Consider the following 18,573-nt stretch of genomic DNA (forward strand, 5'->3'; position numbering starts at 1 on the left):
ACTGAATTGAACCTGTGCTTGTATCAGATGTCAGGGGTCTGTTCCTGGAGAAATAACGTAGGAGAAACGCGTAGCCAATTAAGGGAAAATGTCTCAGACACTGGCTTTTAAAATAATTAAACAATCAAAGACTGCCAAAGGTCTAAAGTTTATTAGATGCACACTCAAGTAATTTAGCGGCTGTGTGGCAGGCAGAAATGGCCTGTGAGTGATTTCAGGGTCACCCCAAACAGAAATTATCTTCTGAAGAGAGGGATCTAGTTTAATGTTCTTAGGTTAAGTCATGATGCTGTTAACGTGTTGCGTTCCGTAGCTACTGAGGGATGTCGCCTGACAGCATCCATTGCGTATTGATGGCTGCAGATAGGAGACTATAAACATGAGAATGTGCACATTTGGAGGGAGTTTCATGAAAAGGTGTTTCTGGTTTTCAGCTTATCATCCTTTTTAGGGTCTGCTCATGGGACCAACACCAGCCGCGTCCCTCACAGCCACTGCTGATTATGTCTTGAAGGAGGTGACATTAATTCAGTCAATCCCAGAGATGCTGGCCCTTCTTGGTGATGTGGGTAGAAGACAGTGAGGCCATCTCTGTCCTTGGGCTCATGTTTTTGGAGGCGGGAGGGCAGTGCCGACAGTGGGTCAGCAGGTGTTGGGACCAGATCCTCATGGAGCCCTGGGCTTGGACATTGGGTGGGGTGGATGGGGAGGGACGACGTTGTGGGGTCACATTGTGTGGCGACTGTTACGGCAGGACTGTGAGCCCAGTGAAGTTTAGTGTTGGCCTTGCCGGGGTGCAGGACATGAATTTATAGAAGCACATTTCAGAAACTTTGGGAAGCTGGCACTGCATGCTTATCTAAGTTATTCTTTTTTTATTTTTATTTTTTTTTTGAGATGGAGTTTTGCTCTTGTGGCCCAGGCTGGAGTGCAATGGCGCAATCTCTGCTCACTGCAACCTCCACCTCCTGGATTCAAGCAAATTTCCTGCCTCAGCCTCCTGAGTAGCTGGGATTACAGGCATGCACCACCACGCCTGGCTATTTTTTTTGTATTTTTAGTAGAGATGGGGTTTCTCCATGTTGGTCAGGCTGGTCTCAAACTCCCCATCTCAGATGGTCCACCTGCCTTGGCCTCCCAAATCGCTGGGGTTGCAGGCATGAGCCCCCGTGCCTGGCCAATCCGGGTTATTCTTACTAAATCCAGACATTGTAAAGGCCTGCTTGCTATTGATGTATTGATAATTATGTTGATAATGGTGAAAGTGTAGGCGCGTGTGGGTGGTGGCCACTTGGAGTGCTTTGGGTATGTTTGCTTTTAAAGAAGAGATCTTATTTTGTCACTCCAGCTGGCGTGCAGTGGCCTTCTGGGCTCAAGCGATCCTCCCATCTCAATCTCCAGAGTAGCTAGGACTACAGGTGCACACCACGTTGCTCAGCTTTTTATTTATTTATTTATTTATTTATTTATTTATTTATTTATTTTTTGTAGAGGTGGAGTCTCCCTATGTTGTCGAGGCTGGTCTTGAATTCTAGGGCTTAAGAGAGCCCAGCTCAGCCTGTTTCATATACATATATGAAGTGTGAATGGTTGTCTCTGGGCTGAGGTTACCTCATGGAAGGATGCTGTTCTGTGTGGATGCTGGACAGGGCTGGCTTTGTGGTGGTCCAGGAATCCATGACTTGGGGGGCAGCCTGGTGGACGGGTGTGGAGAGAGTGTGTTAGCACAGCTTGGATATCTGCATGGTGGATGGAGTGACCCTGTGGGCTTTGCAGGTGTATTAGGGCCCTCCAGAGAAGTGGAAGCCGTCGGATGTGTGGGTGTGTTTGTTTACACATGCGTAGACCCCATGCTTGTATATGTAAATCACACGACGTACGTCTGTGTGTATAGAAGGAGATTTGTTATAAGGAATTGGCTCATATGGTTACGAGGCTGACAAGTCTAAGATCTGCTCAGCCAGCTGAAGGCCCAGGAAGATCCGATGTGTCTATTCTAGCATGAAGGCAGATAAAACCATGTTGTTCCAGTTCAAAGGCAGGCAGGGGCGTTGCATAATGAAATTTATTTTAATTAATTAATTCAGGGTTTTCCTGCCCTACTGAATGGGGTTGAGCTCACAGGAGGAGCGGATGTGTCACGTAGAATGAACACATCACACTTCCATTACTCAGGGAGTAACTCGCTTGGGCTCCGGGCCACTCGCGGGCACAGAGCAGGTCTTTGCCGTGCTGTTAATTTTCCGTGTTCTGATGCTTTCGTGTCTGGGTCTCACTGACTTGGGAGGGGTGGCTCTTCCTGGGCTGGCCAGTTCCTGGGGACAGTAAGAGGCTTGGCTGCGCTCGTGGCTTTACAGGAAGCCGACTTCCAGAGCCCATGCCTGCCACTCCCTCCATGGGCTCTCATGCTCCTGACCACTGACAGCCCAGAGCCCCGGGACCATTCGGCCTGGCCAGGCCTAAGCCTGCTGGCCCTGCTTTCCCGTTCTTCCTTCCCAGATCCCAGTGAGGGCTCCCCATGTTGGCCGCCCCCTCCCACACGTCCTGGCCCTCCCAGTGCACCTGTGTGGCCCTGCCCCATGGCAGGCCCTGCCTCCGAGTCCGGGGTCTGTGTGTTTCCATTTCTCCATCCATGATGGTTATTTCTGTCTCTGTGTCTCACTGCACCTGAGTAAACAGATCCCAGGAACCCTGAACACAAGCAGAATCTGTGCCCGTTGTTCTCCCGGCTCCTGGAGGGCACGGTGGGCTCTGCTTCTGCTGGGAGGAGAGTGTCAAGTGGCACCGGGTGGCACAGAGAGCTGTTCTCTGGAGCCGCCTGGGCGGCCGTGGCCAGGGCATGAGCTGAAGGGGGTGTGCAGCCGTGGGTGGCTGCAGAGGGACTGGCAGCAGCTGAGCCACGTGGAACTAAACTGAGTGAGCCGGGAGGAAGGATGAGGGTGCTGGCACGCAGAGCCGGCCGCACCCACAGGAGCTGTCACACAGCAGAGCTGCCCTCCTCCAGCAAGGACGGCTGCGGTTGTGTAATAATCCCGGTGGGACTCACAGCGCTGTGTGGCAGGAGCGGAGCGAGCCTCGTAGGAGTTCCAGGTGTTCCCTGAGCTGGATTAAATGCCTCTGCGCTGTGGGGGTGGGGACAGCGTGGGGGGAAGCCGGGAAGAGCCGGGGCCAGAGGACCCCCCACCGAGAAAGAGAAAGAGCTCAGAGCCGGGGGCTGGAGGCCTGGAGGAGCCGATGTGGGAGAGGCCCTCGTGGGAGGGCCCCAGTGGCCGGGATGGTAAAAGACTTCGGAGCAAACTGATCGATTGTAATTACATGAAGGTGAAGCTGGTGATGATGTGTCAGATGGGGAGCGTTCAGGAAAACTCCTACAAAGGTAGGAACGCCATTTATAGAATGTGATCCATTGCGGGGGATTGCTGTTGATGGAGGACAGTGATGAGCCTGTGGGGATTTTCTTGAAGCTTCTGTGGCGACTGTTTTCTTACTTGAACGTGTTGATTCAATGATTAAAAGTTACCGTGATTGTAGCCCTTTGTGGGGGTGTGTTTAAAACGTTCTGGTCCCCAAGGCTCTTGGGTCTACCCGAGCGTACGCGGCACACACCAGAGGTCTCAGGGTGGAACTGGGCACGTCAGGAGTGTGCTTGGAGCAAGTGGCCGATTTTGAAGTCCTTCAAATTCAAAGTCCTCCGTGTGTCCCTCACCGAGAGACACTCAACGCCTCCGAGCCTCGGTTTCCTCACAGATTGGACGTAATCATGACAATTCTGTTCTGAACAGAACTGTGAGGCCCACCGGCGTGGGGATGTTGCTGGCTGTGGTACAAACGTGTCAGGCCAGACACGCCAGGGAGGGACGGAGGTCTCGGGACGTGGGGAGCAGGAAGAAGGTTTGGAGTGTGGGGTTTGGAGTTGGGAATTATTGCTCTTGGTAGTTCCTGGAGATTAGAGTTAGAAATCTCTCAAGAAATATATAATGAGGAAAATAGGACAGAGTTCAGAGAGCTAAACTGCAAACAACAACAACAAAACCCCACAAAGGACCAGCACACAGATGCACAAGGTCCCTTGAAGGGGCAGAGCAGTGCCAGGCCCATCAGACGCCATGGGACACACTTGAATTCCGTCGCACAGCAGAAGGAAGCACGTATGTGCAGTAGAAGGGACACCGACCAGCCATGGGGTCCCAGGAGAATGGGACCAGAGTGCCCTGCCCAGAGCTGAGGGTCTCATGGTCCCGTGACTGGGGAGGGCGCCAGCCTGAAGCCACCTCCTAGGAGAATTTCTGGTCATGTCATAGACATGGAATTACTGAGGCTGAGTACATATTTAGTAGGCGTCATGGACACAGATGTACGAGATTTTCCTGGACATGGATTTACGGAGGTCCAGTTTGTGTTTAGTAGGTGTCCTGGACACGGTTTACTGAGGTTGAATTTGTGTTCACTGGGCGTCCTGGACACGGTTTACTGAGGTTGAATTTGTGTTCACTGGCGTCCTGGACACGGTTTACTGAGGTTGAATTTGTGTTCACTGGGTGTCCTGGACATGGATTTATGGAGGTCCAGTTTGTGTTCAGTAGGTGTCCTGGACACGGTTTACTGAGTTGGTGTGTTCACTGGGGCGTCCCTGGACCGCGGTTTACTGAGAGTTGAATTTGTGTTCACTGAAGTCCTGGACCGCGGTTTACTGAAGTTGGTATGTTCACTGAAGCGTCCTGGACCACCTGGACTGGTTGAATTGTGTTCACTGGAAGCGATCCTGGACACAGTTCACGGAGGTCGAGTTTGTGTTCAGTAGGTGTCCTGGATGTGGATTACTGTGTCCTCAGTGTATCCCGGGCTTCATGGAAGGGGAATGAAGAACAGGTCCCGAGCTTGGTGCTCAGGTGCCTGTTTGATTCTTGTCGTGACAACACAGGTGATGTTGGCGGGGACTGCGTACTTGACACCTTGCAAAGGCATCTGCGAAGGGTGGGATGCACTCAGAAAACGGCATAAGATTTTTTATTTAGAGGAATTTAAAAAAATAAAGCACAGGGGAAGAACTTGGTGATAAGACTGGACAGGTCCTCCTCTGGCTTTTCCCTCGCACCCAGGGTCAGGTGCAGGATGTCCATACATGGCAGGAAATAGGTGGGAATCACTGCCCTCAATGCAGGAAGAACCAGAAGATTCACAGAGCCTTCGAGTTAGAAGAGACTCGAGGATTCTCTGTTGCGAAGCCTGATTTCACAGAGGAGGAAACAGGAGTGCTGAGGCCGTAAGTGGGTTGTCTGGGCTCACATCAGGGTAGAGGCAGGGAGGGCCAGACGGCTTTTCAGACAGTTTTGGCTGCAATCCACTCCTCAAGGTTTGTCTGGAAAGATGAAGACCCCCCCTGCCATTCCCCCCTAAACATCCCACACCCCCCGCCATTCCCCCTCTAAACATCCCACACCCGCCCCCCTCCATTCCCCTCTAAACATCCCACACCGCGAAACTCAAGCAGCGTTGGCCTGGCTTTGATTGGGAGTACCCGGCCACAATGAGGGCTACAGTCTAATTATACTTAGGGGAAATATTGATCTTGGTTTCCATGATTTAGACTACAGGTCATTTCCACTTTAATTTGAGTTACCAAGAATGGACACATTAGTGCAGGATGAAATTGAAATGTACTGGGCACTATAGAAATTACTTTGGTCTCTGTGGCTTTGTTTTTCACCTCAGAAATGTGTGTTTTTTTCTTCCTGCCATTGCAGTTCTAATTTTGTGTGTTGTGTCTCTGGGAGGAGTGAGGTGGTGCACCTGCTCATCCTGATTCATGATTTTCTTGTGCCTCTCAGTCTGAGACAGGCCACACCGATGTGTTTGCATCGGGTTGAAGGCCAAGAATTCGGACTCAGACCTGACGACCCTGGCCTCTCCTTTCTGCAGGCCTTAGAAAGTGAGTGTCTCACCATAGAATCCAGGGCTTCACAGCCCGTTGCCTTCCTGGAGGAAGCAAAGGCGAGACACGGAATTCAGTTTGTTCTCCTTTTGGTTGATCACATGGGCACGGAGTCAGTGCACGATCCACCTACTCTGCCGGCCACCAGGGTTTAAAGACAAATGCGGTGTTGTCTCTGCTTTGGGGGAAACGATCGTGTCCTAGGGAGACAGCAACATGAGCGAGGGGTTCCTGTGCTGGGGTGCACACCAGGGACTCCAGGCACACAGAGCATGATGTGACAGCACTGCACTGGAAGCCAGGGGGTGAGAGGATTCTCTGCAGAAAAGGCCCAAGGAGGGGACTTCCATGCTGAGTCGTTTACAATAGATTGCCAGGCAGATAGAGATACTCTAGGTAGTGGAGGAAACCTGCAAAAACTACTTGGAGACGCAGAGAGGGCAGGTGTGTCCTGGGCTTGCTGCCACGTGGGATGTGGGACACAGGCTGTGGGCCAGACACCAAGAGCAGGTGCAGGTGTGCAGGACTGGGAGCCTCATGGAGTCCCCACACTGCAGAGACTTCCTCCCACTGTCTTCCAGAGCTGTGGGAGCCACACCAGTGTGCCAGGGCGTGGCGCAGAGGCCGTCCTGTTACCAGTAAAAACCAGGGAACTCAGATTTACACCCCGTTTATTATGTAATGGGAGGGAGACGCCTTGCTCATGGAAATCCCTCTGGAACTACATTAATTGGGAGGACTTTGTGGGTTGTTCTGGAGATGAGTGGGGATGGAGGCAGGGGAAGGGCAGAGGTTTAGGGGCTCAGATCCATTCTTCTGGGTTTCCTTAAATCCTCAGTGAAGATGACGTAATCACAGAATTGTCTTTGTCAAATGATTTCACGAGGCGGGGGCAGTAAAAGAGAGGATTTTTTTTTTTTTTTTCCAACTGAATAGAAACGCGTGTGTAGGTAGGAGGTGTGTGTGAGAAAGTCGTCAGCTGAAGTCCAGGCATGGAGGCCACTGCCTTGGGCTCCTGGATCTTGGTCCTGCGGCAGGCGGGTCTCTGAGGGCTGAGGAGCTGCGTGGACAGTTGACACAGGCCGGTTGTGTTTCTGAAGAAGTGGTTCCAGTTATGTCCACACCCTGGCGTCTGGGGGACTCCCACGCTGAGGGAGCAGGGAATGGCAGGGGCGTTTCACGCGAGAGTGAGAACAAGAGCGCTCTGCCTCTCCCGCCTCCTGGCTCTGGAAAAAGAATCAGGAACGTGTTCTAGAAAAGGCCACCTGTGATTCCTTCTTAAATTCCATGGCTACCCCGGGATCTGGGATTCCTGGCCCTTCTGTTACGAATCCCAGGTATTTCGGCCGTTATTTTTAGGCACTGCCACTTGTCATGATGTTCTTCCTGCAGTGAGAGCCGGGACATTCGGCTCCCGGGAACCTTGGCGGGTTTGTTACTTCCATTTGAATTTCATTTGTTCTCTGGAGTCCTCGTCAGCCCGTTCTGAGTTTCTGATTAAAGCCATCCCCGTCGTCCCGGTGGCCACCCCCTGGCTCCCAGCCCTTCTTACTGAGCTGCTGAAACATGGTGGTGGGTGTTGGCAGAGGAAAAAGAGCCCCACTTGGTTTTTCTTTAAAAATCTTTGGAGTCTTATGACATCCTTGCTCTTCATTTTTTGGACTCTCAATTAAACAACATAATGTATGTAAAACCCACAGTTTTGAGTCTTTTGCTGGAATTCGTTTGGCCTCCGTCTTCCCAGGAGGATTAACCGAGGGGCTGTTTGGTCCCCGTGGCTGGAAGGAAACGGGTGAATGTTTGCCTCACGCTGGTTTTATTTGATAATCTTTCTTTTATTTGAGGAATGTTCTGTTATCAGTGGAAATATTCCCTTCTAGGAAATATTGCAGCACAAACATGTACTCTAAGACCTCGTGGCATTCCTGTGAGTTTGCTGGGATCTTGGAGGAAGAACAAGTGTCTGTTGTTTTTGTCGACAAACCTTTTCCTTTTCACCTTTTCCCTCTCACCTTTGGCTTCCAGGCACTTTCCTGACCAAAGTCCATAACCACACATGCAGTCCAGCAGCCACGTGTGTGCTGAAATAGAAAAGGCGAACAAATGTTCTCTGAAGTTCATAACCTTTGGATTTTCATACACTGAATAATTCCTGGGAGGGGCTCTCATGATCCGGTTCTTTTCTTCTTATGATTTGTAAAGGGAAAAATTCTCAGTGGAGATGGAGAAAGACTGAGAAATGGTTCCAGGTTAAATAAAACTAGAGATGTGACGAGTACAACATGTGGTTTTGTGCGGAGTTTTGTTTTTTCATTTCCTATAAAACACAGGAGTGGAACAACTGCCAAAATGTGAATAAGGTTTGTCAGTGAAATACTAGTATCTCAAGATTTTGATGATCGTACTGTGGTTATTATGAAAATCCCATTGGTTTTAGTAAACACACAATGAATCATTTACTATGCGAAGGGCTATCATGCCTGCAATGTAGTGTCAAGTGGCTCTGAAAAATAATTACATGAGACAGAGAAAGAACAGGAAACGTAAAATGTCAGGGTTTAGGAAATCAGGGTAAAGAGTACGTAAGAATTCCCTGTACTGCTTTTGCAACTTTTCTATATGTCTGAAATTATTTCAAAATGAAAAATTTAAAAAAATTCTTAAGGTGAAAAAATATTGATAACCAACAGTTTGAAAAAGATCAGCCAGCATTTCACATTCTTGATTCAAAATGTAACTTCCCCATTTCCCCCCGATCTTTCTGTAGGTTCTTAGACTGTTTTGGACAAAGATAAAGCATATTGGAAATATATGGTTAGGGTTTTTTCTTCCCTCCTACAAGGATATGTGGGAAGGAAGTAATATTTTCTGGAGTTCCCGTGGACTCGTCTATAAAGGTACCTTCCAACCCTGTCCCCGTCCGTTCCTGCAGAGCCCTGCACGGTGGCAGCTGCTGTCTGTTTCCTTCAGAGAAAGAAGCTTTGGCTTGTGAGGCAGTCGGGTCGTCATGGGAATTCAGGTGTCTCCAGGGTCAGACCCTCTTTGCCACGTCCGCTGCTTCCCTGATCCCGATCATTCTGTGCATTAGGGAGCCCTCTGTCCTGGAATGGCTGCCGGCCCTGGCTGTGGACACAGGGGTGAGGGCAGAGCCTGCTGTGCAGACACCTGGCTGTGGGCACGAGGGGAGGGTGAGGGCAGAGCCTGCTGTGCAGACACCTGGCTGTTCGTTCTCATCCCACTTAGCGGGAACGGCAGCCTGTCGGAGTCAATCTATTTCCAGCTCCATTGAGTGGGACCTGCTTGAAACAGGCCACCTCTTCGATTCTTGCCTTGGTTTCTGCCCACCACTACTTGGGGTGGCTCTGAGTCAGCTGCGCATCCCAGGGGGCGGAGAGGAAGCGAGTGCTCTCTCCTGCGAGGCGGGTGGCGTGGCTATTCCCGGCTTGTGGTGGGGAGGGTGGAGGCAGAGCGGGCAGCGGGCGCAGATGCGGAGACTCATCCTGCTTGGCACTCGCTCGTCCTCATGAGCTCCGCGAGGCGGTGGACCCCAGCCCCATGTCGGCTCTGGGGGAGATGGAACATTTGGGGAACCAGAGTACCCACCTTTTCTTCAGTTCAAGGCTGTTCTGTCTGAAGAAGAACAGATCAGACGCACAGGTGTTCCCGGCTGTAAGAGCAACAGAAGGAAGGAGTGATTTGCTGTCCAAAGATAGAGCTTTCCCCCAGCCCTGCCTCTTTAAAGTCTAAGGAGCATCCAGCGTTCCCGTCGTCTTCTTTCTGTCTCTTCAACGTTTCCAAACCCTCTGAGTGTGATTTGTAAGAACGTGTATTCCTTGGCTTCTGCTGGCACTGGGAAGGGCACAGTACCTCAGCCTGGCAGACCCGCGTGCTGCGAGCTGTGTCAGTGGCCACTACACTCCGCACGCTTGTAGAGGGCCCGCTGCCGTTCCCGCAGGAGACGCTGAGGCAGCCGCCCCTCGGGAGGGTTGGAAACACCTTCTCCGAGCGACTCCACCGTGGGGGCGTCTCTCTTCCTTCCTGGTGTGGGTCTGGGGCTCAGAGAGGTGCTCTCTGCCTTGGACCCAAAGCTGTGTGTGGGAGCCCTCGCTGTCCCCTTCGTGTGTCAGCTGCCAGCCACATGCGGTCGTGGGCCCAGGACGCCCGGCCGCTGCGTCCACAGGGTGTGTCCGTGTAAAACACTTTACGCGCCGGATTTTGAAGACTTGGTATGAAAACACATGTGAAGTAGCTTATTAATATTTTTTACGTTGATTGCATGTGGAAATGATATTTTGCATATGTTGGATTAAATAAAATATATTAAAATTAACCTCACCTGTTTCTTACGGTTTTAATGTAGTTAATAAGACCATAAATTGCACATGTGCTCACACTGTTTTTCTCTTGGATGGTGTGGTTCTGTCGCGTTTGCAGACTGCTCCACTGAATTCCGTGTTTCAGGGCTGGGTGTGCCTCGGTCGTGTTCTGTCATCTGTCATGTCTAAGTGTGCGTCCTTCACACCATCTCTATATCCCACAGCACAGGAGCCGTGCGTCTTGCTCTAGTTTCAAGCTTCCCTCGAAGCAGAGTGGTTCCTGTTTGTTGGATACGAGGAGGAATTCCACATAAACCTCTGGGTTGGCTTTTTGTTTTTCAGGAAGTATGAGCGTTTATGTGCTTTTTATGTGGTTATTATTAAAATGTCTATCAATTGTTGTTCATAATTGCCTAATGAAAATTGGAGAGCTGCGTAAGAGTGGGGACGTTTAACAATGATTGTTTCTAGGAAACTGGGAACAGTCTAAGAGTCAGAGTAGGAAGTTCATTAAAATGACCAAGGACCCTGCCCAGTGGGACCCGTCTCCAGCCCGCTGGAAATTAGCTAACAGAGCATGTTGTGGGCTGAGCTGCTGGTTCGTTCTGAACACTGTGTACCGTGCGTCGCTGAGTTATGGTCGGTTTATGAAGAGGGTCTTGGAAGAGAATGAGCCTCTGTAGGTGTCTGTGTGGCCCGGTCAGCAGAGCCCAGAAGGCCAGAGCGAGCAGCCTTGACTGCTCCCATCGAGAAAGAGAAGAGGACCCAAGGGGGCCCTATTCGAAGGTGGCCACACACGCTTCTACACTGGAAAAGGCAAAGTGCAGGAACCGACCGACGTGTAAAACTCGGCAAACACGTGTGCTGTTAAATAGGACCTCTGATTGCATTGCCTCCCCTGGGAAATGGCGGCCTGTCTTTTAAGAACTTAATGCCTAGGGAGGAAGGGAAGCCCACCCACCTCTCCATGTGTCTGAGCTGGAGCCTGGTTGCAAGCTGAGTGCAAGATCTTCTCTTTTTGTTTTGTTTTTTAGTGCTGTTGGGTACTTAGGGTCCAGCGTGGAGGCGGCAGGGAGCTGCTGTTTCAGGGAATGCTCTGCGGATTCCTGGGAAATTAGGTGAGAGAGAGCATTTAGTCAACTTTTTCATGACTTTTGAATAAAATAAAGCGCTGACCAGGAGAATGTTTCCAGTGGTGTAGGAGAAGATTCTGGTCCGTTGTTTCACCTCCTTGAACCATTTTCACAAAGCACACCGCATGACGCCAATGGGTGATCGGTACTGCCCTTTCTAAAGGTGGGGGCTCACATGTGAACTTTCCTCAGGCCTCAGAGCTGGCGGCGGGGCCTGTCCCTGAGTATGGAGGTCTTGGCATGATGGCCTCCTGCGTGAATACCCCTAAATGGCCCTGCGCAGCTACAGACACGTGGTGCCCTTCAGCCGTGGCACTTTTCTTAAGACCTTCCCCTGAGGACACTCCTCAAGCTTCCCTTACTTGCCTGACGGGCTGCTGCCTGTCTTGCTGTTGTTCTGGGAAAATGCTATCCTTTACAAAGGATCTCTGGTGTCTCAGGTGGGGCAGCCATCTACATATAGACCAGGAAGTGCTGGTTAGACTTCCTATCAGGTGGGGCAGCCATCTACATATAGACCAGGAAGTGCCGGTTAGACTTCCTATCAGGTGGGGCAGCCATCTACACGTAGACCAGGAAGTGCTCGTTAGACTTCCTATCAGGTGGGGCAGCCATCTACATGTAGACCAGGAAGTGCCGGTTAGACTTCTTATCAGGTGGGGCAGCCATCTACATGTAGACCAGGATGTGCTCGTTAGACTTCCTATTGTTCTTGCCGTGTGCTCTCAGCACAGGATGCGCTTACAGCGGCCCAAGAGGCAGCTGTGAGTCCTCTCCAGTCACTGTCACCATGATGGGCACACTCTTTCTTATGGATTCAAAACATGCCCATATCTCATCATATTGAGATCAAAACAAAAGTGATGTTTTAAGTTTTTCATCATCTCTATTGTTTTAAAATCGGATCTAATTGTCATTTGCTTTCTCCAGAAAAATTTTTTTAAGAAGCCTATTTTTCCCCATGACTATGAGAGAGGCTTCTTTAAAGAGATGCCAGTGAATTGAACTTTTTAGAATGTCACATGATTTTCAAAGCCAAACACAACACAGTGGAAAGACCCTCTGCTCCGTGGATGGTTGGGTGCGTTTATCAGAGAGAACAGTCTTTCTCCATACAGATCCCTGGAGTTGCTTGGGGATGGAGGAGCCGGAGGAAGTGCCAGAGAGAATACCCTTGGAAGGCGTGGGCCTCATCTGGCCCAACTGCCTCACCGGGTGCCGGGTGGAGCTGGGATGGGACAGGGTCTTCTCCTCCGTCTCCCACAATCAAGGCAACCTGGTGTTGTCTGCGTCTGTGTTCTGTGTTCTAAGGTGTGTGTTCCCTGTCTAGGCCTCATTTTTCTCTTACCGAAAGTGAAGGAGTGGGACCGACTCTATGGACGCCTCCAAGTTCAGTATCTTGCCTTTCGGTGACTCTGTGAGGAGATGACAGGTGCCTGGGGTGGGGGGACAGGAGGTGTCCGGCCCGGCCTCTCTGCAGTGCTGATCCAAGGTGGAGCTGAGGGTAGTTCGGCAGTTCTTACTCTCATATTGGAACCCCCTGGCCTTGTGTCTCAGACAGCCATTCCTTCCATACACATCTGCTGAGGCCCTGCCGTGCACTGTGAAGGAGGAGAGGCACCGCGCTTCCTGACTTAGCACATCAAACGCACAGTGTGAGCTGTGGATCCCATATGAGCTGGGAAGGCCACAAAGCTCAATGACAAGCTAGACTCGGCGTGTTTTCCTTTTCAACTGAGACAGGGTCTCTCTGTGTTGCCGAGGCTGGAGTGTAATGGTGACAGAGAGAAACCCTTTGAAGGCTTACTACAGCCCCGAACTCCGGGGCTTAAGCATTGCTCCTGCCTCCGTCTCTGAGGAGCTGGGAGTACAGGTATGCGCCACCATGCCTGGCTAATTTTTAAATTTTTATGTAGAGACAGGGTCTCACTATGTTGCCCATAGAGGGCTTGAGGATGGATCCAAGTTCTTGAGGGGACAAGGTGAAGAAGAAAGACCAGGCCTGGACCCTGAGCAAGCTGTAGTGGATGCTTGGGTTGTGTGGAGCACACGGCAGGGGTAGGGAAGGGATCTGGGCCAGACACAGCCTAGAAGGGCCTCCCCTGCTCCCTGCAGTAGTGGCTCCTTATTCCTGGCTGCAAGAAAGAGGCTTGGATGGCCACACTGGCCTCCTGCTCAGAAGCCAGAGTGTGACCTGGGGGTGACCAGCCCGCATGGCAGCCTGTGTAGCTCAGCTTGGGGGGGCCATGGCCTGGCCGTGAGGTGGCGTGGGCATGGCCAACCAACGTGGCAGCCCTGTGTGTCTCAGCATAGGGGCCACGGGAGCCAGAGGGAGCTCAGATCTCAGCTCTCATTGCCTCAGAGGCCAAAGAGAGGGCAGAGGACGTGAGAGAAAATGGCAGAAACTCCCAGGCCTCTGCCTTAGGCCCTGGGGAAGAGTGTGAGGATGAGACCAAGGTATGAGGTGAAGGGCATCTGTGCTCAGGAGGCCGAGCCTTTCTGTTCAGAAACCTCTGCGGGCAACCTCTGGAGACACAACAGAGCAGCCACTGGCAGGGCTGCAGAAAGCAGGATCACAGCCCCTGCCTGGGAGTGGGAGGTGCAGACACAGATGGGGCCGGGGTGCCCACTTCGAGGCCCCAGGCTGTGGTCCCCACGTGAGGCGATGACTGAGGCCTTCCCAGGGTGAACATGCCCGGAGTACACACCAGGCCCCCAACTGCCCATGAGAGGATCTGGGCACAGAAGGAGCCGGAATCTCCGTCTTTAAGGTGGAAAGTGTCTTTGGCTACTATGGAGTGCAGTAGGGTGCTTGGAATGTGAACGAAGGCCACAGAGCCGTTGAAAGACTGTGGGACGTGGGGCCTAAAGACGTGGCTTACGGCTTGAGTTTTACTACATATTTGATGACTCTAGTGACATTTGCTTAAGTTCTCTGAGTTTCCATTTCATCTTTAAAATTGGGGAACAATAATGGTGACATTCCGAGCTAGTCAGGTGGCCGGGATGGGCAGAGGCATGAAAACCAGTGTCTGCGACATGAGGTGGTCCTGTGAGGTTGACAGAGCCAGGCACAGGGACAGAGAGAGAAGGAGCAGGGTGCTCAGGCCCAGGAGTTCTCTGCGATTTCACCCTGGGCGGTTCATCCCTCCTGAGCCAGGATTCCTCATCTGAAATGTGGGTGTGGACATCGTCTGTGAATGTCTTGTGAGGAACGTGCAGGAGCTGACCGCATCCGACATGCAGTCAGAGGCTCTGGGTCACTATGGATTCGGGGTTCTGGCAGCAGCTGAGGAGGGCAGCATGGGACGTTTTGGGGGGAAGGGGGAAGGAAAGGTTTTCAGGCGAGTTTGGAAAACCAAAGTTCACTGATGCTCTCCTTCTTCTCCCTTGTCTCCAGATGCTGGGGTTTTGTTTTACAAAAATTTAAAATAGTTTTCTGCAGCTGCTTTTGTTCTGATCATTATCCGGTGAGAATACATCACCCCCTTTCCGGGAAGAGCTCTTGGTGGTCATCTACCCACCTCACTGAGGTGTCTGCTCTGGGAGGAGGGGGGGGGGCAGTCAGGCTGCCCAGGAGACTGAGCCCAGGGGTCCTCAGCCCTGAGATGTCCCCCAGAGCGGGCGGAAGGCGCCACCTGCCAGGAGAGGGGGGCAGCAGGGTCACAGTTCAGCGATGCCCCCACCCATCTGCAGGTTTTGCAGGAATCGCACATATTAGCCTTTGTACCGGAAGCACGGTACAGAGCTCAGCAGCATGCTTTCAGATGGCCCCAGCAGAGAACAGGCCCTTTCCTGGGGGCTTTCGTGTGGGACCCTAAGGGGGTCCTGGCTGCTGCTGTCCCTGCATCTGAGTCTTGTTCGTGGGGTGGCACCGGTCACCTGATCTCAGCTGGGCACAGCTAGTGTCCAGACAGACACAGCAGATGCTGTCGGGTTTTAGCGTAGACTGAGGTTCGGGCAGTTAGGATCTGGGTATCTAGGATTTTGGGGAAAGCCAGTGGCTTTTCTTGGGCAGCAGCAAGGTGAGATATGGCGGGGTCATGTCCCAAGCCCGGTCCAAGCAAGGCTTCCCCATGCCCGTTTGCTTTGTCAGCCTGAGGGTCTGTGTTACTCACTGGAGATGCGCACATCAGGCTGGAAACCCGCCAGACTCGAGATGCCATGAGGGCTCACTGGCTCCTAGAAAGTGCCTTTGAAAACCATGGAAGAGTGTCTCCATCTGGAGATTGCCTCTCTCCTCCTCCCCTTTCTCCACAGGCGCCCTTGGAAAAACTAACAGCAACTCTCATCGTTGTGGAGATCGAATACTAAGGAAGTGTACGTTTCAGTCGGCCAGCCACAGTGAAAAGCCATCGTGTCCTAAGCAGCTGTGTCCTCTCGATGTTATCATTCTTTGTGCAGCTTTCTTTGATTGGGATAAGCTCTCTAGCATTTATGAAATTGCAAGCATATATATTTTACATCAGTGTAGGTCCTATATTCTGATTCAGTAGCCACAAAATACATTTTTTCAAAATCCTTCCTCTCTTTTTTTCCTCATTGGAAGTTTACCGAAACCTCTGGCATTAAACTCAGCATTTACAGGGCTGACATTACAGGTGCCTGGAGGTCCTGGCTGGGAAGCAGGTGGGACCGAAGCACCATCAGTGGGAATGTTTTTGTTGTCTCTCTTTTAAAAATGGTCTTTTTTTTTGTAGAGCTGGGCTCTCACTATGTTGTCCAGGCTGGTCTTGAATTCCTAGCCTCCAGTGATTCTCCTCCTTTGGCCTCGGGTCGCTGGGACCACAGGTGCATGCCAGTATGTCCAGCTAATTTTTGTAGAGATGGAGTCTTGCAATGTTTGCCCAGACTGGTCCTGAAATCCTGGGCTTAAGTGATCCTCCTATTTCAGCCTTCCAAAGTGCTGGGATTACAGGCATGAGCCACTGGGGCTGGCCCTGAGCGTTTCTGTTTATCTAAAGCTCTGCTGCAGCCTGTGTAACCTGACCTCACATTTATTCTTCCCACTTCAGGGAGGGAGCAACACACATTTGTAGTGTTTCTGGCACATTCAGCACTCACCTTAGGAATGTTAGGGTCTTTCTCCTCCCACCTGGAGGAGAGAACAGAAAATCAAAGTCCTCACCTGGGATGTACTTTTCCCACTCACATCAGCCAGAACAGCCAAAATCTGTCCCCTAAGCTTGGACTATAATTTCTAAACTCCGTAGATGACTTTTCCCTTTCACGGCATTTGGCAGCTCAGCTGCATTTCATGCTGTGGAAGACTCGGGAGCTGACATCTTATCTTCACCTCTTCATCCCTCATTTTCCCAAAGAAAGCTTTCATCATATTTCAGTGAGGCAGTCATGCTAGTGAATCCCACTTGTGACACCAACTGCACTGGGGTTCCTAAGACCAACCACAGGCTGGATGATTTTCTAGAAGGATTCACAGGGCTCAGCATGAGGTTTTATTCACAGGTAGGATTCATTACAGTGAGAAGACATAGAGCCAAGCCAGCAAAGGGAAAAGGTGCACAGGTTGGAGTCTGGAGGACGACAGTGCAGGCTCCCAAGAGTCCCTCCCAGAAGAGTCACATGAGGCGTGTTTGCCTCTCCAGCAATGCATTGCAAGGGTGTGCAGAGGGCTGTCTATCAGCGCTGCTCATCAGAGCCTGGGAGTTCAGGGCTGGATTGTGGGTTGGCCACATGGGCATATCGAGCTTGCGTGACTGACCACAATCCGAATTCCTGACTGTCAGAAGAAAATCAGGTTCTCAGCAGGCATCACATTGTTTATACAGGGGATCTGGGCACAGGGAGACATGCTTACAATTTTAGGGGCTATTTTATACCAGAACACAGGGTAAAGAAATGTCTACCAGTTGAGTGCTCAGACACAGGATGGCTGTCTTTCCAGGCAGCCTTTCTAGGGATCGCATTTTCAGGCCTGCTGCTTGCCTTTCTGCACAGTGTGTAATCAGTGAGGGAAAAAAATCATACATTTTTACATTTTTTACATTTTACATTTTTTAATGAGAAGTCCTTGAAATCCAGTGTGTATTTTTTGCATGGAACACTTTGGTTTGGACTGGCCACGTTTCACATGTGCGGCACCTGCATGTCTGGAGGCTGCTGTGGGGGAAGGTAGAGCTCTGGCATGTAGATGTCATGACGTGGCCGTCCCGCCACAAGCACAGTGAGAACCGCTGTGTACAAGATCATGTGGAGGAGCTGGTAGTAAATTTTGATCTAAGGCACTACTTAGTGAAACATAATTGATTAGATTGAAAATTGTCAAAAGTTAATGAAGGTATCTGAACAGTGTGTGCTGAAATGTCTCATCCGGAATTCCAGGAAGTCAACCTCAGTCTCTCACAGATCAGATTTGAATCTATCAGTGTTGAAGATCAATAGTGAAGACATCGAGATCCCCCTGCTGATGATTAATCTTGAGATTGCAAACATAACACAGCTCTGTTTTCACAAATCTGTGATTTGTTTTGGCATAGAGACCATTTGGCATCTGACTGTATTATATAATTTGCCCTAATGAGGAAGGTAGTATGACTGTTGCTCAGAACATATTTTGTTGCTGATCTGTTAGGTAGTAACTAATCCTTGTGTGGTGATAACCAGTCCCTGTGGGTGGTAACCAGTCCCCGTGGGTGATCCAGTGGGTGGTAACCAGTCCCCGTGGGTGATCCAGTGGGTGGTAACCAGTCCCTGTAGGTGATCCAGTGGGTGGTAATTAATCCCTGTGGGTGATCCAGTGGGTGACAACCAATCCCTGTGGGTGATCCAGTGGGTGATAACCAGTGGATGGTAACCTATCCCTGTGGGTGATCAAGTGGGTGGTAATTCATCCCTGTGGGTGATCCAGTGGGTGATAACTTATCCATGTGGGTGATCAGTGGAATGCTCCAATATCCATGTGGGTGATCCAGTGGGTGATAACTTATCCATGTGGGTGATCCAGTGGGTGGCAATCAATCCCTGTGGCTGACCCATTGGGTGGTAACATCCCTGCAGGTGACTCAGTGGGTGGTAACTGATCCATGTGGGTGATGCAGGGGGTGGTAACCAGTCAATATGGGTGATCCAGTGGGTGTGTGATCCTGGGTGAGCGGTGGTTTGTGGCTGTGCAGGTGATCCAGTCAGTGGCAGCCAATCCCTGCAGGTGATCTGGTGGGTGATAACTGATCCA

General features: G+C 51.0%; 1 protein-coding gene across 1 annotated transcript in view; it reads left to right on the plus strand.

Annotated features, from left to right (window-relative positions):
• The first annotated feature begins 1,466 nt into the window (after nucleotides 1-1,466).
• The window catches only part of DLGAP2 (DLG associated protein 2), a 698,808-nt gene continuing 681,701 nt past the window's right edge, over nucleotides 1,467-18,573 (plus strand). The window contains exon 1 of the mRNA XM_031669909.1: nucleotides 1,467-3,376. Within this exon, the coding sequence (XP_031525769.1) occupies nucleotides 3,112-3,376 (265 nt within the window). The 5' untranslated portion in view covers nucleotides 1,467-3,111. The remainder of the gene's footprint in view (nucleotides 3,377-18,573) is intronic.

The sequence above is a fragment of the Papio anubis genome, chromosome 8, assembly GCF_008728515.1.
Source record: "Papio anubis isolate 15944 chromosome 8, Panubis1.0, whole genome shotgun sequence".
NCBI lineage: Eukaryota > Metazoa > Chordata > Mammalia > Primates > Cercopithecidae > Papio > Papio anubis.